At 45.3% G+C, this 21,268-nt stretch overlaps 1 protein-coding gene across 2 annotated transcripts in view; it reads right to left on the reverse strand.

Annotated features, from left to right (window-relative positions):
- The window catches only part of ATG3 (autophagy related 3), a 49,300-nt gene that overhangs the window by 21,835 nt on the left and 6,197 nt on the right, over positions 1–21,268 (reverse strand). For both annotated transcript variants that reach the window (XM_085896817.1, XM_085896816.1), the window contains exons 2-7: positions 16,001–16,042; positions 13,360–13,409; positions 13,103–13,173; positions 12,802–12,909; positions 2,866–2,921; positions 2,399–2,510 (exon numbers count right to left, since the gene is read on the reverse strand). In XM_085896817.1, the coding sequence (XP_085752943.1) occupies positions 2,399–2,510; positions 2,866–2,921; positions 12,802–12,909; positions 13,103–13,173; positions 13,360–13,409; positions 16,001–16,042 (439 nt within the window). The remainder of the gene's footprint in view (positions 1–2,398; positions 2,511–2,865; positions 2,922–12,801; positions 12,910–13,102; positions 13,174–13,359; positions 13,410–16,000; positions 16,043–21,268) is intronic.

Raw genomic sequence — 21,268 nt, forward strand, 5'->3', positions numbered from 1 at the left:
TCGTGTGAAGTGTAAACCTACCAGTTATTATTTATTCCTACTTAATCCATTTGTACCGAAAGCCACCTGAAAACTTTTTCACCCGAGAACATAGTGAAAGTTCTGTCCAGCTACGACTCTGCCTTAAAAACGGCCCCAGATGTCAAGAGTGGCCATTCTCAAATCCTACTCTCCCTTGAGTCTTTCCTGTATGTTAAGCTGTATCCAAACTGCTTAAAAGATGTCCAATATCATTCCAATACACAATTAGGGCACAAAAAAAAAGATCCCATCAACTCGCAGCCGGTTAACCGACTTCCATTTGTAAGTGAAGTCATGGAATCCATCATCGTAACCGACATCAGGCCTTTCCTTTCTTCGAACGGTAAGGATCAAACACTGATCCAATAAATGGAACATGTTTTTCAATCTAGGAAAAAAATCTCACATTCAACACTTGGTCTCTAAGGATTGTTAAATTAACTCATCTATCTATTTCCACAACCAGCCACTGGAAGAAGGTCAATCTCTTGAACTTCCGGGCCTCAGCATCAGCTACGACCTCTCCTGGGCGAAAACAAAGGTTGCCCACAAAGCCAGCTGCAGATTTGGAATGCAAGTCTTTTCTTGATAAATCTGAACTTCTTTCAGTCGACAAGACCTTTGTACATCCAATGCTCCCAACATCATTTAAATGTTTTTTCCCCACAGAGAAACAAGTACTTGGACTGCAGATCTCGAACCCCAGAGAGGTTGGTGGCTTCCTGTTTTCCACTGCCACTCTTCATGTCTTGCTTACTCGAGTCTTCCATCCCTCTGTTCCTCCCCTGGGTGTCCAGTTTGTAGGTATTCTTCCAGCAACCCCCCCCCCACTTCCTCACCCTTGTAAAACTCCCAAAATCCATGGCTCGCTTTTCACCTCCACTGCTTTGTTTATCTTTTCTCTCACTTCTGGAACCATCCCACCGATGATCATTTCTGTCCTAATTTGCAGATTGCTATATTTCTAGCTTTCCTCTTCTCGTCATTAACTGCCCTGTCGTATACACGCGTTGTTGCACAGCCCCCAATGTCGATGTGTTACTTTCTTTACTCTGTCACCTCACTTTTTCATGAGCCGAGACTTTGCATTTTAAAATGCAACAACTTGGAGGTTGACTCTCTGTCTCTGTCTCTCACCCCTCCCCTCACCCCTCTCCTCTCAGATGTTACCATACTCTTCACAGAACGTCGATGCCTCCGAAGCAATTTCCTGAGCAAGGGTTGTACTGGGTGGTTTGCAATTGCCTTCCCGGCAGTAGTTCTGGCAGGAATTTGGCCATGGTGACAGTGATAGCTCGCCTACTCTTCATGAAGGACATCGTTGGGTCTTTAGCATCCACTAACTGCCGGCAGATGGGACGCCCATTCAACATCCATCCAAGGGACGGCACATGCATTGATGAATCACCCTGCCTGTGAAGCACCGGGACGACAGTTTGCAGCAGGGCCGAGATTCAAACCCAAGCTGAACAGCTCAGAGGCGAGTGTGCATATCTCTAGGCCATCCTGCTCTTCCCTGGTAGCTAATTACCATTCTCTGAATTAAACGGTACCACTACCAATTAATAAGGTTGGTGGTGGTTTATTGGTTACCGAGGTTGGCTGAGGATATTTAAAAGGTCCTGAGTGAAAGCTACAGCCATGCTAGAATTTTGGTGGTGTAATGGCAAAATCTCGCCAGATTCAGTGGTGTAATGCTTAGCCTGTTAGAGTGTCCTTTCTGAGTCTGGAAGGTCGGCGGTTTGAACCCCAGTGGAGTCATACTAAAGGCTTTAAAAATGGTCCATGCTGCTTCCTTGTTTGATGTTCAGCATTTAAAAAGGATAGACACACACTCTCGTGTGCAGCCTTATGGTTGCTGGTTGCATCATTGGTTCGGGATGCGGCTATGTCGCCGACACAGTGCCCTATTACCAGTGCACTGGTGCTCATTTTGCCAACCTCGGAAGGATGACAGGCTGCGTCAACCCCACCTGGTGTTAATTCAGTGGCCGACGAGGCTCGAAATCAGAACCCTAGGATCTGAAGCCAGCCACCCTAACCGCTAAGCCAATGCCAGGCTTCGTTTAAAAAGATAGAGCACAGACAATCATAGGCTTTGATGGCCAGAATGGCCTACTCCTGCATTAAAGTTCATTGCAAGGGAAGTCAAAATGACAACAGGTGCGTTGACTCAGCACGTCATCCTTCTGAGATCGGTGAAATGAGTACTGGATTGCTGGCAAATGTGAGCCAGTCGAGTATCCTGTATGGGAGTGACGACGCCTCCAGGATTCTGCCCCCTCGCTAATGAAACTGCCTCAAGAGCCTTGTACTCCTGACGGCGAGAGAAGGATCGTCCATCATGCATCCATTACCAACTAATATCAAAGTTCACCTTCCATATCTGCTGCTTGTCCCTCGTCGTCGTCATCATCGTCGTCTTCAGAATCATCTTTCTTCCCAAATCCTGCTAAGTTACAGCTTGCCTCAAGCTTGGTTTGTGGAGGCTGGGACAGACGGAGACAAGGAAAGAAACCAAACATATCAACCTAATCAAAACACCAACTACATTCAATTCAATGAGAATAACCCAAAAGTGCAGGACCAGCTTGAACAATGCAAACTCCAGTGCAGTATCAATAGAAGCAAATAAACACGGATCAATGGCATCCTGGCAATACCAATAGTGATTTCGGAAATCGCAAACCCCCCCCGCCCCCCCTCCTCTTTCCACCGCCCCTCAAAATCGTTCTCATTTCCAAGCTAACAGTTCATCATACTTCGTTATGTGTAGGAACCTGACAATTTAAAATGTGAAAAATTAATTTAGTGCAAGTTTATAGGTGATCAAACAATACCGACCTGGTTGTCGAGTGATATTTCTCGAATGGTATCAGTTAAGGCAGCAACACCAGGGTCTGCACACCAGGGATCCACTCAGGGTCAAAAGAGAAACATTTGTCTTCATCGAGAGCTCTAAAAGTTTTTGCTTTCTGCATGTGAAGTTTTCTGCAGTTTGCTTGCCCACACCATCCTTGACTGAGCTTTCTGCGGCAATTCGTAGTTTACAATTACTTTCCTGTAAAGATCACCGCCTTTGTGTTCGTACAACAATGAAAAGTCTTAAATCAAATAATATATACCAGAGAAACAGCAAGAGACAGATAAAGCGGCATGGTTAAGAAGAACACAAGAGATCTTCTGATGATTTTTTTTTTTTTTTTTTTTTGTATACCTTGGTCGAGGCTCGTATGAGAGCTAACACACAACTCACAGCAAGGAGGCATGAGACAAGAGGGGCGGGAGTGGAAGGGACAAAACAGTGGGGAACAGACACATTAGGTGAACTGTGGAAGGGAGAGGGATGGGGATGGGACGGGCAACATGGCGAAGAGAAGATGGACATTACAGGGACTTTCAGGAAGGAAAGTAGGAGAAATGAAGGAAGTGGGCTTGGGTGGATTATCGGGGGTAGAAAAGATCGAGGATTTGGATGGGGGAAGATAAGAGGTCGTGGTGAACAGCTGTTTTGAAAGCCTGGAGGGAAGAATGGGAAAGAATAGAGTGAGGAAGTTTATTCCAAAGGCGGGAAAAAGAGGAATGAAAGAGTGAAGATGAGCAGTGATTCGTGATTTTGGTAGTTTTACCAGAAGGGGGTTGTTGGCGGACCTTGAGCGCCCTGTGGAAATGTGGTGGGGACAAATCGCAGAGAGAGCAGGGGGGCAAGGCTGGAGAGGAGTCGGTAGAAGACAGAAAGACCACCGACCAACCTGCGGTGATTGAGTGAGAGGCCCAAAGACTCAGCTTCATTGCGGGAGATGCCGATGATCTTAAATGCCCTGGTTTCGACAGCGTGAAGCCGAGAAAGGTGGGAGGCAGGAGCACCAGCCCAGAGGGGAGAGCAGTACTCCATCAGGCTACGGACAAAAGCTTTGTAAGTGGTCAGGAGCTCAAGAGGGCCGAGGAAGGACTTTGCACGACGGAGGATTCCCAGTCGGCGACTGGCTTTTGAGGCGAGGTTGGAAATGTGACTTTCCCAGGAAAGGTCATGGCAGATAGTGAGACCTAGAAGCTTGAAAGAAAAGACTTCTTCCAGAGGATTGTTGAGAAAGTGGATGGGGGTTTTGTAAACGGTCCTTTCGAAGAGACATAGTGAGAGTGTGAGATTTGTCTGGATTGAAAGACATGTTCCACGTGTTGGACCAGTTTGTGATTTTATCCAGATCTGCAGTGAGTGAAGAAGCTGCTGCTTGCCGGTCTGAGGGATGACAGATGGTACGGCAGAGGGTGGAGTCGTCGGCAAAGAGAAATAGAGGATTTTCCAGAGAGTCTGAGAGATCATTGATGAAAAACCAGAAAGAACAGGGCCCAGAACGCTACCTTGAGGAACTCCAGCCTGCACAGGAAGAGGGGATGAAAGAACTCCATTTAGGGCCACACGTTGACTGCGACAGGAGAGGAAGTCTGCGAGCCATGAGTGGAGATGGCCTTGAATACCATGGGAAGAGAGTTTGGTGAGTAGGGCAGGGTGCCAGACTGTGTCAAAAGCACGTGATATGTCCAGGGATACGACTCGGATTTCCTGTCTGGCATTGAGGACCTCCATCCATTGATGGGAGAGCAGAAGCAGCACATCCAGGGTAGAGTGACCTGGTCTGAAACCAAATTGATGATTGGAAATCAAGCCATTGGAGAAGAGGAAGGATTTCATATCTGAAGCGATGATGGATTCCATAACCTTGCTGATGATTGGGAGAAGGCTGATTGGTCTGTAGTTACAGGGATCTGTTTTTGCACCTTTTTTATGCAGGGCAGTGATGTTAGCAGATTTCCAAGCAGATGGCAGATGACCTTGGGCAAATGAGAGGGTGAATAGAACAGAGAGAGGGTGAGCAAGAGCAGAAGAGCAGGCTTTGAGGACACGTGGGCTGATGCCGTCTGGACCGGTTGCAGAATCTGACTTGAGGTTTGAAAGCAAGCTCTCCACCTTGTCAGGAGAAAAGGATACAGAGTCCAGGGACAGTTGGGTGCGACTGGGTAAAGTGGGTAGAGATAGTGATGGGTTTAGGACACAAGATTTAGCTGCAAACACCGAGTTTAGACATTCAGCTTTATCACGTGTGGAATCAGCAGTGCGGCCATTTGAGGTAAGGGAGGGGATGGAGGGGGAACATACACCAGAAACAGATTTGATTAAACGCCACCAGGATTTTGAGGAGGGAGAGAGGTTTGAGAGTTCAGACTTGAGATGAGAAAGATGTTGTTTTCTGGCTCTCCTGAGGGTAGATAAACACTTGTTCCGAGCTTTGTGGAAAGAACTGAGATTGCCCTCAGTTGGGTTTGCTTTCCATGAGGCAAAGGCAAGTTGTTTCAGGACAACTGCCTCGCCACAAGCTTCAGTAAACCAAGGGCGGGAGGAAGGGTAAGACAACTGAACACGAGAGGGGATAAATCTGTGCATGAGCGAGAGCAAGTTTCTTTGAAAGAATTCCCAGGATGAGTTGATGTTTGAGAAAGTGGTGATAGGAGACCAGTCTGTAAGTTTGATGGCTGCTCGGAGACCCTGCCAGTCGGCTTGAGTGAAATGCCAGACTCGACGGCGGTGAGGTGGTTCTCTGATAACAGCCAGAGAGATGTCCACTTTAACAAGGACGTGGTCAGAAGTACTGATTGGAGCGAAGGAAGAGCAGCAGATATTGTCAGGGAAATTTGTCAAAATCAGATCCAGAAGAGATGGAGTACCATTGGTTGAGATCCGGGTCGGGAAGTTGACCGATTGAGTCAGTCCCAATGAGTCGCAGAAAGCTTTTGCTGAGGTGCCATGGCAGGTGAGAGAGGTACCCACACCTAGCCAACTGGCGTGATGACAATTGAAGTCACCACATAAGAGGAAGAGAGAGTTTGGATGAGAAGATAGAAGATGGTCCATGTTTTCGGATAGTGAGATGTAGATGGAGTCATCACTGTTCGGTGGACGGTACAGTACACATATAAACATGAGGTGGGAGTGGAGGGGAAGCCGAAGCCAGAGGTATTCCTGGGGGTGTGGGGAGTGGAGAGGCAGTGCATGGAGAGTGAGGAATAGAGTCTTTGATGAAGAGAGCAACACCTCCACCAGGACGAGGCTCAGGTCTGTCATACCGTAAGAGGGAGTAACCAGGGAGAGATACTTGGGAGTCAGACACGTCTTGGGAGAGGAAAGTTTCTGTTAGGCAGATAATGTCTGGTTTGTCAGTGGCAACCTGTATGGAAAGATCTGAAAGGTTTGAGCGAAGGCCCCGGATATTTGAGGTCCACACTTTTAATGAAGAGGAAGGGGAGGAGGCTTTGGGTGCAGGAGGTGGAGGGGGAGGGGGAGGGTAGGACAAGGGACGAGGGGGGCAGGTAAGGAGGGTTGCTGAAGGAGTGTGGGGTATTGCAGAACAGTGAGGGGAGGGGGCCGAATGAGGAGAAAAGGCTCTGTGGTGCTGGGGAGAGGGGGGGCAAGAGACAAGGAAGAAGGCAGTTGAGGATTTGAGGAGGTGGAGTGAAGAGATGGAGGTGAGAGGGCAGTGGAGGGAGGCAGGTTGGTGGATGAGAGGGGGGGCAACTTTGAGAAGGAAGAGTGAGGGGGATGAAAGGTGGGAGAAAGGTGAGGGGGGGATTTTGAGAGAGGTGAGAGGGAGGCTTGGAGGGAGAAGAGTGGGATGGTTGCTTTGAGAGTGAGAGTGAGGGGTGAGGGGGGTGAGTTGGCACTGAATTTGGAAAAAAGAATGGTTGATGGAAAGCGAGCATCCATGGCAAACTGTGGTTTTTAAAAGTTTTAGTTTAGAGATGCGATTTAACACAATTCTTGATGGATGCAATGAAGGCGAATTCAGAGCATGGAGAGAAGAAGCGCTGTAATAGTTGGATTTTTTAGGCAAGGAATGAAGGAGAGCTCGAAATGAGAGCAGTCTGTTAAAATAGCAGAAGAGTAGTGCATTGTGAAACAGTAGAGTACCACATGTGTGAGAGAGGAAGATGAAGCATTATAAGATCGTTTTTGTTGTTAAAAATAATGTATGAGAGAGTTCAACAGATTAGGTCATGGAAGTGTAAAAAAATAAAAAAAATAAAAAATAAAAAAAAAAAAAAAAAATCGAGGAAGAAGACGAGGAGGAAGTTAAGAGGAAGAAGAAGAAGCAGAATCGGGAGAAGGGGAGAAGGTGAGCGTGTTGTTGTTGTTGTTGGGTGTATATATATATATATATATATATATATATATATATATATATATATATATATATATATATATATATATATATATATGGGGTGCCATTGTGGAAAAACTGGAGAGATATTGGAAAGAATGTAATGACGAAGAGAGGGTTCCACAGATGAGAGAAAATAAGTAATAATACACCCGAGCGGGTTTGACGGTCAGCTCGGATACACAACTTGATGCAACCGAGTGTAAATCAACCTTAGCGGCTACGGAAAGTGAAAACAGAATTTAAAATGAACTTAAAATAACCTCGTGAAGCCGTGATGAGGTCAACGGTCCTCATGTTGCCCAACAAACAGGGCCAGACGACAGAGGTAACGAGAAACTAGTTGGTCGAATTAAATCTTCTTAATAATCCCTCTGAAACTCATTATGCGTTATAGCCGTCCGATGCTTCCTTATAGGCCATTCGACCAATCGGTCATTTTGCACTTGATGACCCTGTAACCTTGACCCCGAGGCGAAAATGCGAAAAAGGGCTCAAACGATCTATAGAGAGCAACTAGTAGAACCATCGTGTCAAGTTAGAACTCAATCGGCTGAGACGTCTAGGAGGAGATAGAAAAATTAAAACAGACGGACGGACGGACCTGAGGACATCGAGCCGTTATATTGTTGTGCCGCCGGGTTTCAGTGGCGAGCACAACTGCTAGGGGGAGCAGTAGAGTCGGCTCCACCAAACACACTGGAATTTAGGTCGTGACCCTCGGATAAGTCCAAAAGGCACGGGTCCCTTACAGGACCATGAATCGCCAATAATTTGACCACGTGGGGTAGGGTTAATTGTCAAACTTCAATATACCTAATTACCCACGTGGCAAAGCTGACTGGGGAATTCACACCCTCGACAGGAACGAGCCGTTGCCGTGCTCTGTGTGTAACCCGAGCGGATGGTTACCAAGGCCTGTCAGTCCAAATGAACAATATACTGCTTCGCTATTTCTCAACACGCACCATGCTAAGCCAATGAAAGAAACACAGAAACGAGCTGGTACATTCAACAAGAGGGGAATTTATTAACAATAATCGGGGGATGATGGGAGCACGATAGCGCAGAGTTATCCGAATAGAGAAGAGTATCAAATATACAAATATACAATTCCTTAAACAATTCTGCTTAGAGACAGGGCACACGCGCACGCACGCACGCACGCACGCACAAAGAAATGATGGCCACGGCCTTTATTGATACCCCCAGCTCGGAGGCAACGTGAGCTGGAGGTAAGAGCCTGTCTTGGACCTTCCCGCTTTGTGTGGTTACACCGACTTCGAAACCACTGGTGGGACTCGAACCCACGACCTGAAGTCAACGGCCCTCGTCCCTGGCTGCTTGGCCGCCACACTGTTCGGTCACCACCACCACGGTGAGCCGCCACAAAGGACCGCAATCACCGTGATCCCGCAGAACCCTCGTCAACCACACTCTGCCGCCACGAGCACCCGGTCTCCATCCTCTCCTCTTTCTTTTTCCCCTTCTGGTCTGAGCGATTTCTTTTCTCGGCACGCTCGCCTCCCATTGGCTGGGGCGTGCGTGTGGTGCTCGCCCTCCGCTCATTGGGCAGAGGAAAACATTCCATGCCCTTTTTGGAGCGGAGCTTCGAGCCGAAGCGATGGAAGCCCCGCCCTTCGTCTGTGCTCAGCACGCATGCACGTGAGGAAGGCAGATGGTGGAAGGAGAAAAGGAGCTATGTTGATGTAGAGGATGTATAAAAACCTAACGATAAAAAATAACCCATAGCGCACACATGTAATTCCCATTAGACAGAAGGGGATGGATTCTAACTGTACACATACTTATTGACATAACTAACTTTGGGAACTGAATGTTGAGTGCACATGGTTTCCAGATTCGTAACAATATTAAGTCAGCGAGCTGACCTAATAAAGTGGGAGGGAGCAGAGAAGATGAAAGACGACTTTCAATCGCATAACGACAGTAGCCTCACTCTCCAGGCCTGCCATCAGCAAACCGCCGTCGTAACCCTTTGCTTTCCTACAAATTGAATTGCATCTATGCCGTTTCAAAAAAACGGCCACCAGAGGTGGATTAAACGCACTTGACTTGGTAAGTTGTAATCACTCAGAAAAAACAGATCCAACCAGAACGGCACTCGGTAGAGCACGTACCTCTGCCAGGCTGAACAGTTTACGTTTAGTATCCCACCGATCGACCGGATCTGCATCCAGAACGTTCGTCCCTGTCACACACCAAAATCAAATTGGCTTGTTCTTGTCACACACCCAATCTGTTCACCAAGTTTTGTACGAATCCGTCCACAATTTTTTCATATATATCGTTTCATATATCGTCTTTGGCCCAATCTCTCAATGGTGAAGAATCACTTGAAAAAAGAAAAAATAATCACTTGAAGACAACAAGAAAGCTGAAAGAGGTCCTCGAGGCCACAGACTTCTCTCCAGGGAGAAAGGTGAAGGCCCCATTCCAGCCTCTTGCTGAGATATACTGGTATATCTGAGGGCACTAGATTGCAATACCATGAAGGGGGTACAGTCACTCGAGAGTCCAGAGTTGGGAGATATACGTCATGTCACTGAGGACAAACAATTTATACATAAAAAAAAGTCAAGAATGGTTCAAGAAAAGAAGGGATATCTGGGCCTGAAGGCTCGTTTAAATACCTGCGACTCAGTTTAGAACAGCTCGGTCTCCTCAAGACAGGTTTATTTTCTCTTACATATAATAACAGGTATACATAGCAAGCAGAAGAACAAATAACAACGAGAACGGCACTCAGTGGAGCGCGTACCTCCAGCAGACTGAACAGTTTACGTTTTGTATCCCACTGATGGGCAGGATCCGAACCAAAATCGAATCTGCTTGTTCTTGTCACCTAACCAACTCATTCATCTAGTTCTGTCACAACTAGTCCACAATTTTTTGAAATATCATGTGATACATCGCCACCCCCTGCCCCCCAGCAAAAGATAACTCAATGGTGAAGAACCACTTAAAAAAAAAAAATTCTCATATTCGGATTTGGATCTTCACCAAAATCAAATCAAGTCATCTTTCCCACACATTCAACTTGTCCACCAAGTTTTAGTCAAATCATCCATAACTTTTTGAGATATCGTGCTATATTGTTGCGAATCTGGAAGCTTACTGCACTCAACATTCAGGTCCCGATAGAACAGTTATATCGGTAAGTGTGTGTATATACATAGAACCCGTCCCTCGTCTAATGGGAATTAAATGTTCCTGTGCTGCAGAGTTATTGTGATAGTCAGGGTTTTCTTTTGCATTTTTACATCACCAACAAGTACCACAACAACATCTTCGCTCCGTCCTGATGCCATACCGCTCGCGGTGGGCGGAGTTCAAGGAGGGACCTTGCGTCGGCTCTCGACCAATCAGGGGGATACGAGCGAGGTTGCCGTCAGTCTGCCAATGAGCGCAGCCCACGCAGGACCATGTTACTCTCCCTGTTTGAGGGGCGGCCCACCGTGGCGGCCGCCACGCCCCCCCCCGGTCCAATCAGCGGACTTGGTGCCCCTTTTGGCCAATCACGGGGGCGACGAGCGCATTTGCGCGCCAAAAACCGTCCAGTGAGCGAGAGTGAGTCCGTGGCAGGCGGCTCCTCTCCTCCGGAGAAGGGGTGAATAAGTGTTCGGGGCGTTCTGTCTGGTGCGGAGAACGTCAAGGTCGCATCGCCTGGTCGCCTTGTCAACCTCGTCACCTGGTCGTCTCGTCTGGCCTGCCGGCGTTCTGTCTGATCCACCTTCGCGCCAGGCTGGCGTCCATCATTGCACTGTGTTGCGGGTTCGAGTCCCGCCAAACCGGATCATCGAAAACCGCACAAGGTGGAGAGGTGCGAGACAGGTTCTCCCCTTCGGCTCACCTTCTCTCCCGAGCTGAAGGGCCAAATAAAGGCCGCGGCCATCATTTCTTTTGGATGTGTGCGTGTGTGTCTGTGGGCCCAGTCTATAAGTAGCAATTGCTTAAGTGCCTTGTACATTATTTGCATTTCATTTCTTATAGTCGGATAACTCTGCTCTTTGTGTGCTCCCTTCCCCCCCCCTTTCCCATTATAAATAAATCCCCTGCTAAATGTTTCAACTCATTTCTGTGTTTTCTTTATTGGTTTAGCACAGTGCGTGTTGGTGGATTAAAAAGGCCGTTGCTGCCATAGTTGTGCATTTGGACCGACGGGACCTCGGTAACCATCCGCTCGGGTTACGCACGGGTCGAGCACGGTAACGGCTCGTCCTGTTCGAGCTCCATCGAGGGTGTGAATTCCTCGGTAGCTGGCCACGTGGGCCTCTAGGTATTTTGAAGTTTGGCAAATAACCCAGTCCCACGCGGTTGAATTATTGACAATTCACGGTCCTGTAAGGGTCCCGTACCTTCGGAGTTATCGGAAAGGTACGATCTTGATTCCGGGTGTTCGGTGGAGCCGACTCTACTGCTCCATGTAGCGGTCGTGCTCGCCGTCGATACCCGGCCCACAACAATATATCATTTTTGGCCCTATTTCTCAATGGTGAAGAATCACTTAAAAAATTGTCGTTCCAGATCCAGATCTTCACCAAAATCGAATCAGTTCGTTCTTGTCACACACCCAACCTGTCCATCAAATTTTCTCCAAATCTGTCCACAACGTTTTGAGATATCCTTTTCACAAAATAAAAAACAGGGGTGAAAACAACCTCCTTCCATTGCAGATGGCAAGGGTAAAAAGAAAGCAATGGTTGAAGAGTTTCTCATTTTCTGCAGATACACAGATATAAATAACGATGCAGTGCGGTTACAAGGATACTACCTGTCACAAAGATGAGCAGCTGTCTGGTACAAGTGGAGTGTCATCGGCATAAATGTCAGAGGATAATCCAGAGAAGCCAAGAGGTCTTCAAGGCAAACCAAAAACAAGACACATCCCAGGATGGTACATCTTCAGGAATGCCAGCCTCGAACAGTAGCACAGGAAGTATAATGTCAAACTGTGAAACATGCTGCTTGTGTGCATAAAGGAAACCTGACAGCCATTCATGGAAAGGACCCTGAATATCATTGAAGCACAGCCTGGAAAGTAAGGCTTGGTGCATCAAATGTTTGGATGATGTCCAGCGAGTTGGCCCTGACCTATTTTTGAGGTTCTGAGCATCCAACTATTGCTGAGACAGCAGAGGTATCACTGACCTTTTATATATGTATGTATTGGACCGGGAGACCTACCAGGTCTCAAAGTATCCGTGTGTGTGCGCGTGCGTGTGCGTGTGTTCACTGGAAACTTCATCACAAAATACTGTTCCTCAGCACATTGACACACTGTTCATCACCATCTTGAAAATACCCAAAATGCTTTGCGCACATGCGACATCACTTCACACAAGAGTTGCCAGGTGTTGCAGCTAATACGCCATCACTGAAAAGAAAGACTTTGTTCACTATGAACCACACCGTTTTAACCCTTCCCCTCTACCCCCCACCTTCCTCCATTTTGTTAATTTTTTGTCTGAAACTTCACTAAGTCGTACGAACAAAAAAAACTAGAGCTAAAAATTGATGATAATTCAGCCAAAAATGCTCTTACCGGGGTGATGATGTGTGTCCACCCAGCCTCCATCTCCATCCTCCTCCTCGATTATCGCTTCCTGTTCTTCAGAATACTCCATGTGACGACATCGTTTATAGCAAGGAACTGAAACAAAACAATAAGAGGTGTTAAGCAGTCTGGAGTGTAAATGGATACCTTCGTCCATCATCACCCATGACCTCCAGTGACATTATTGTATCCCACTGTTTGCTATTGCAGGTGCAAGCACATCAGCCTGAGCCAAAGTGCCCGAGCATCTAACATACATTTTGTCCAACACTCAGGAAGTATATCTTACCATTGCGTGTGATCAGGAACTGCTTCCCATCAGGCAGGTAACTCTTGGCTCGACTCCCATCTCCCATCGCCCTGAGCAATACCAACATCAATGACAGGATAATCAAAATATGACATAATGCCTCGAATAGCAGGAAAAGACAAAAAGCAAGTTGGAATAAATAGGTAAATGTCAGGGTGTGATATAAAATTCAAAGCTCAAAGATGAAGGGTAATTACGAGATACAGAAAGGCCCGCTGGGAAGGTCAGAGACACACCATTGCCAGGTAGGACAGTGATAGACCAAGTGTTCACCAGCTGCCACGAACTGCATGTACACAAACACGCAAACACCTGATCAATTCTCAGCCTGATAAATGCACGCACCACTTACATTGGGATTGCTGCCACACAGTCAGACAATCGTGATAAAATGCTTCACTCAGTTTTTTTGTTTTTTTTTATACATATAAAATTTAAGATGTAAAAGAAATACCCCTTGAGATAACAAAGTTAAGGTATCATCATCAGATATTAATGCTCAAGGGTCCACAATTGGCAATGAAATATGTGACGTCACGTGCTTAGACCAATCGTAGACAAGAAACTGCAGCCTAAATAGAAATACAGCACTTATGAAATGATGTAATCCACCACAAGTTGCTCGGTGTGCATGCGCAGAAACCCTGAACAACGAAGTCCATCGGGGTGGCCTGGAAGGGCCAGATAAGGATTGTAGCATGAAGCGGCTCACCAAGCTTTTAAAGAACCCAAAAATACTTGGAAAAGTACCTGCGAGAAGGGGTGTAAATCCGCACAATGAAAGATTTGGAGAACTTTCTGATAAACTCGTCAAAAAAGTTGATATCTTGCAGCCCGTACTGCAAAAACTCCCGACAGTGAGCCTGTTAAAGGCCCAAAGGTTCGTCGAATGGCGCGTTCTAACCAAACCTTCGTGCTTCTTAACATTTATGGGAATGTCATATCTGGGGCTTGTCGATGCACAGGGTAAGTTTAAAATGATGATATTTACTATTAATCATGTTTGGAAGGAGGGGTGGGGTTTATGAGTGAGAGTTGCATAGACTGAGAGTGCTGATATAAATATAAATTTTAACCCTCGCCAAAGGAGAGGATATTGCACTTAGGTCCGTTTTATACTTGGCCACAAATGTTATTGCCAAGTATGTTGGTGTCGCGTTTGTCTGTCACACGATTTTTGGCCACAGTTGTCAAGCAATCGTGTGTGCGTGCGTGCGTGCGTTATAACCATGGTCGCCGCTAGCCAATTGCGAACCCAACTCCTGTCATCCATTCGTATTTCTCGAATACCCTAAATTTCTGTGAGTCTGATTTGCATTCAGGAACACAACAATTATGCGGAACTAACTTGAAATAGCCATTCTTCTGTCTAAATGCTTAAATTATGTTTAAAAGATGATTTGAATCACAGATTTCGTGCGAGCAATGGCAGGATAAAAGTTGCCCGGCGAGCAGAAGCGAGTGAGTGTAAACACACAGCGCATGGGCAAAAGGCCTATTTTAGCATTCATACATCATTTCGAAAGTCGTGCATTACTTGAAAGTTCACTGAAGTTCCATTTGCTGATTAATATCGGTGTCGTTTTTCTCCTGTACAAATCCAAATAATGAATTTTTGATGATCAGATATAGTAATTCTCAGTATTTGAAATGTGACTTTTATTTCCCTTCAAAAATCTCTTGTATTTTGAAATGCATTTTATTGTACTTAAGATTGTAAAATAATTTCAGAAAGAAGTCCGATGACGTTACATGCGAGTCTATTCGTTGTCCAATTTTGTTGTGGTTCTTTTATTTTTTTTTTTTTGGCCTGTTACTCACCCAAAGGCTTGCTCTTGGAAAGAAAAACTACAGAGAATTATATGCTTACAAAGCAGGTTCAGAAGAGACAGTTAGTCCAACAGAGCCACAGGATGGCAAGAAATTGCTTCCTGTTAAGTATACTGCATGATTATGAAATATTAAACAGCAATGAATTATGTGCTTCCAAATATACATCTGGCAGAGTTATTAAATGGAATGATGACGTTATCAAGCAGTTAACACATTGTTAGAAAAAAATTAATAATAATCACTCTAATGGTGCAGATTATTGAAATACCTTTATAAACGAGATGGTATTCATAGAATACATAACCCACGCAGTCTTGAGAAGGACTTGGTGTGAGCAAACTCTTTTGTATTTTTAAGGTTTTCTTTCTTTGATCCAATATGGCTGCCAGATCACATAACTGATGACGTCATCTTTATCAAACCATATTTCCCATGGGTCGTTGATCAATTTGTTAAATTTTGCATTGATCGGTTAAGTGGTTTCTCCTTCAAAGATTTTCAAAGATTTTCCCTTACATCCAATATGGTTGTCAGACCATGTGACACATGCTGGTCATTTTTATGAAAATCCTCTTGAAAATTCAAGTCAATCAGAAAAAAAATTGACAATTTTAGAAATTTGGCTTATGTTGACCTCAAAAATAACTTGTGATTGAATTCAGTGAACCGATATGAAAATTCTGTTCAAATTTCAAATCAATCAGATGAAAAATAACAATTTTATATATTTGGCCTATGTTGACCTTTTGGCCTATACTGACCTCAAAAACAATTGGGAGTTGAATTAAATGACCAAATGTGCAAATCCTCTTCAAATTCAAGTCAATTGGATGAAAAATGAGGATTTCAGAAAATTGGTCAGATGTTGACCTCAAAATAGTGACCGCAATATCACATGTTCATGTAACATGTGGTAAAGTTTCAATTTCCTCCGCTTTACGGTTTTCGATGTACGCTCTTAACAAAATGCAAACACGATGTACGACAACGATCGCTTCACGCCGCTCCTGCTCTGCAGGGGAATAAAGTTTCCAATTTGCCTACCTCTTCTGGTGTAATCACCCCCGTTTCCCGGAACTTGGATTCCTGCAATAAACACAATGTTATCAGTCTTATTAGTCAAATAATCAGCTACTTCCCCACATTCCCCTCCACTTACCCTGACCCATATAATTTACATACATACATACATACATACATACATACATACGGCATTGTCTCTGTCTCTGTCCATGTCTTATGCACGGCCACATCTTTTAAGTTAGACTCCAAACTCGGGATACAAATCAACTTTGTGTGGGGGGATAATATAGGTTGTGTGGGCAGAGCCTCACGTGGGGGTGTGGGGGTATGGGCGGTGCAAATTCTCCATGTAAATGTATACCGTGTAGCGCCACCTGGTGGTAGTGGTGGCAGAGGGTATTACAATTTCCAAATATCCTCAAGCAACAATGTTACTTATTCACGTTTCTTTTACTGCGCAATTACAAATGAATACAAGTCTGAAGACCGCGATGGTTCACGAGCAATGTACACAGTTCGCCTTTTTCATTTTTTGACCTTCGAGGGGACGCCACGGGCAAACTGGGGGGAAAAAAAAAAATCGGGAAAAACGTAAATGATAAAAGTTGTAGTACTCGAAGAGCACTACTTGCATACCAACTTTCATTCGAAACAGTTGAAAACCCTTGGAGCTCGATGCCCAATTTATTGATTTTTTTTGACATTTTCTAAGTTCGTGACCTTGTGACCTTGACATGAAAATGAAAAATCGACCTCTGTGGGGCTATGCAGGTGCCATTGGGCTAACCAAATACCGAAAACCCCTGCCAGATTCGACAAACCCCCTCGGAGAAGATGTAACTTGAAACCGGCTACCCCCTAAAAACACATGTTTTTTGGGTGTGGCTCCGCCCATAATGGGCGCAGCACGCCCATTCTCCAGAAAACACAACTAGATCATGATATAAACCTTCCACCCAAATTTTTATTAGGATCGGATCAAAACCCACGGAGCTATGCTCGGGACAGACAGAAAGACAGACACACACCCATAACGAATATAGTGGTCATTTACTGATTCGTGAACCAGTTACTGACTCATGAACCAATAAATGTTGTGAAGTTTTGAAGGAAAAATGAAAAACACGGTCAGTCCGTCAATGAAGCCATGTGACGACATGTCTATCTATTAATTATGTACTGTTTGAACATCAATTGCACCCTGATCTCACACACGTGCGTCTATTCATTACGTACGATTGGAATGTACTTTTCGACCCTTCAGACTGCTGAGACCCCTTCGACCTTTGAAAACCATTTAAGACCCCTCAAGACCCTGAAGACCCTGAGGACCCAAAATACCCAGATGACCAAAAAGACCCTGAGGACCCAAAAAGTCCCGAAGAACCTAAAAGTTCCTGAGAACCCTGAGGACCCAAAAACCCCAAAAAGTTCCCGATGACCCAAAAGTTCCCTAGGACCAAAAGTCCCAAAAGTTCCGGAGGAGCAAAAAGTCCCAAAGTTCCTGAGAATCAAAAAGTCCCAAAAGTACCTGAAGACCCAAAAGTTTCGAAGGACGCAAAACTTCCTGAAGACCGTGAGGACCTAAAAGATGACCTTGAGGACCTAAAAAGGACCCAAAAGACCCACAATACCCCCAAGGACCCTGAGGACTCAAAAGACCCATAAAACCCATTAAACATTTACCTTTTAAGACCGTTTTAACATTTTAGACACCTTTTGATCCCTTCACCCTTTTATACCCTTTTGACCACAAGAACCTTTAGACCTTTACACCGCTGAAGTCCATTCGGACCCCTTGCACCCTTCAGACAGATTAGACCAGCGGTTCCCTAACTTTATCCCCCCCCACGAACCCCTGTGGATGTCAGAGGTGTCCACGAACCCCCAACTTTGAGACACGATCTGAGTTATTATTATACTATAATACGCATAACAGTGCTTCGTAAAAGATCAAGTTCATAGTGTAATATTGTAATGGCGGTCATAGTGTAATGGCGTCTGTCAAATACGCGTACGTGCTTCATTCCGAGAAAGGGTCGGAGTACGCTTCGTGCTCTAGTCTGACGTACAAGTGCTACCAATTATAGCTTATTGAACGTGGTCTCATATCACGTGTGTGAAATTTAGATAAAGTAGCATTGTTTGTACTCTAGTTTCGACTTTCAGAAACGTCTCACGAACCCCCTGGGATGGACTCACGCACCCCGTGGGGGTTCACGCACCCGTTAGGGAACCGCTGGATTAGACCCTTAACCATTTAAAGCTTTAGACCACTTGGACCTTTTTCTGTGTGTGTGTCTGTGTGTCTGTGGCTTTGTACCTTATGCTCGGCCACATATTTTAAGTTGCAAACACCAAACTCTGGGTGCAAATACAACTTTGTGTGGGGGTTAACATAGACTAGGTGGCCGTGTTCTTACGCATGGGTGTGTGTGTGTGGGGGGGGGGGCATAAATTATAATCTATGTAAATGTGTACCGTGGAGGTCCACCTGTTGTTGGTGGTAGAGGGTATTACAATTTCCTTTTGTGCCTGGGCAATGCTGAGGTTAAAGCACTCTTCGGTGGGGTAAATATATTCACCTTCCTCCCCACCCCGGAAAAAGATGGAGGGGCCTGTCAAAGCCCGTTATCGTGTGCGAGACATTTCTAGCGGGAAGGGACATCAGGAGGAATGGGCGAGGGGGAGCAAGTGGGACATGAGGATGCGGACGGGGAGCAGGGGGGAGTGAGGGTGAGGGGTTAAAGCACTCTATGCATGGAGAAATTTGTCTTCCCTTCCCTCTCCTCACCCAAAAGTATTGGCAAATACTACAACTAATTGGTGCATCAGCGAAGCGACAGGTGGACTCTGCGAGCTTATCAATAAATAAATTTACATTTTATCAACATTCGACAATAAGTGTACATTTTATCAACATTCGACAAGAAACTTATATTTTATCAACTCAAACATTACTCATGGGAGCAGGCACCTTTTGCAATATGTGAAACCAGGAAAGAGATTATAAATTATATTCAACAACATACCAGTCAGCTTGCCTTCAAATCTAATATATAAAGCTGAATTCATGATTATTTGTTTGTTTATTTGTTTATTTATGCTTCAAAAACTTTTTTTTTTAAATTACATGTTGCCTCAGGGTACCCCAAGTATGGTTTCTGTCAGGGTAGCATATCTGGGAGAGAAGGGGGGGGTGGGTTCATGCTCTGGGGAGGGGGGGGGAGAGAGGACCCCTATTTTCTCCATGTAAATGTGTATCGTATAGTTCCACCCGTTAGTGTCCCGTATTGCAAATCATGTTGTTTCGGCTGCAACCTGTGGCTGCTGGTTGCATCATTTCTGGAAGCGTGGCTGTGCCGCTAATGCAGTCCACCTGTTACCAGTAAAGCTCGTACTCATTTTGCCAACCTCAGAAGGATGGCAGGCTGAGTCAACCCACCTGGTGTTCATTCAGTGGTTGAACAGGGGTTCAAAGTCAAGACCATAAAATCTTAAGCCAGCCACTTTAACCGTTAAGCCAACACCAGGCTTATTATAAATCATCATCTTATACAAAGAAAGTTTAAACAACTTGATAACATGCATTACGGTGATGTTGAAACCTGAGTGAGAATAATTCAAAATTTTCAAAATGGTTCATTTCATTCATTTTAAGCATAGGTTCAAAACAAAGAAAACAACACTGAGCTTTGCAGCGAAGCGGAAGAGATTTTTGCTCACGCCATACCAAAGCAGCAAGGACGGTTGATGAAGGTGATGTGAGCCGACTTCCAAGCAGATGGAAGATGACCTCGGGTAAATAATAGAGTGAATAGAGCAGAATGTTTGTGAAGTACAACGTGTTACCTTTTCATTAAATCCATCAGCAAAGCGACGGGTACTTTTGCTAGTACATTATCAACACGATGATGGAAATTCCTGCGGTGAACCTCCATTTATTCTTCTTTTTCTCAGGACACAGGGATGATGGATACCTTGAACTACATAAAGGACACTCATTGGAGTGGTCTCCTTGGTCATTTTTGGAATTCACAAGACCTGATAATCAAGACCAACAGCATTGAGAAACCTCTTGCATCATTTAGCCAACGTCTATATTCTGCATGCAAACGAAGAGTTCCTCTTGAAGACACTGGAAACTAAAGTTCCACCGGGTGCCTTCTCAATCCAAGCATGCTTCTTGACAACTTACAGCCGGTCAGTCTCTCTGGACAATTCCATCATTTTTAGGTGCCTTATTTATTTTCATACGATAATATGGTGGAGCACTGCAGCAGATGAGTTTTCCCGGAGGAGTGATTGGTAAAGAGCCAGCTGAAATGGGTAGCAGGGCATTCGGTGCGATGCAGAGGGAAGACACTTCCGAAGAGAGCAGATGTGGGATTGAGATAGGAGGAATGTCAGAAAGGTGGAGGTGGATGGAGAGTGGAGCGAGATGGCTGGTGGAAGAGTGTTATGGACAGAGTAGAGCAGCAAATCAATACGAGTCGGCCTCACCCCCATATAAAGGGATTTCAAAAGGATAACATGTTGTTCTTTACCGTTGTGACATTCAGCAGATGCCCTCACAAGAGTGGAGGACACAGTGACTTGGCTAACAAAGGCAGCCGAACACAAGAAGAGCAAAGCACTGACAGCCAAAACCATACAGACAACTTTATTACACACCATGGGCCGTCCAATTCCAAAACAAAACGTTTCAGTTGTAACCACAAACATCAGGAGCTGCCACATTGCCAGAAAATGACATCACTCAACCATCCGGCCAATAGGAGAGCCCACAGTGCTCGGACAGCTTGAAAACAAATAAATTCTTCAATTTTCGTCATCTAGAAACAATTAAAAGCAAGAGATCCAGCTTGCGCAAGGATCTCTGCGATTACAGAAAAATAAAATAAATAAATAAACAAACTTTCTATTTTGCTTCTCGACATCCAAATACGACACATTTTGCAGTGTCAGGCATTATACACATCCGAGAGTTGAGAAGAAGGTGGCAGAAGAGATGAGCGTGATGTCAGCCGATATCGTTAACAGCTCAAGAGTCGGGTGAGGTACCGGAGGATTGGACAGTAACAAATGTGACACCGTTATTTAGGAAAGGATCCACAGGACAGCTGTCGGAGAGAGGGTTTGGCGAAGGGCGAATACATTGACTTCTGGACGAACTGGACTAAGCTTTGAGGAACCATGAAAGGAGACTGCAGGACTTGGCGGTGATCGGTGACAATGGCGGTGATCCTCAAGGCCGCGTGTGTGAGCTGTGATTAAACTCCTTGCCTA

This window comes from Eptatretus burgeri, chromosome 10, assembly GCF_056783735.1.
Source record: "Eptatretus burgeri isolate ZD-2024b chromosome 10, Ebu_testis_v1, whole genome shotgun sequence".
NCBI lineage: Eukaryota > Metazoa > Chordata > Myxini > Myxiniformes > Myxinidae > Eptatretus > Eptatretus burgeri.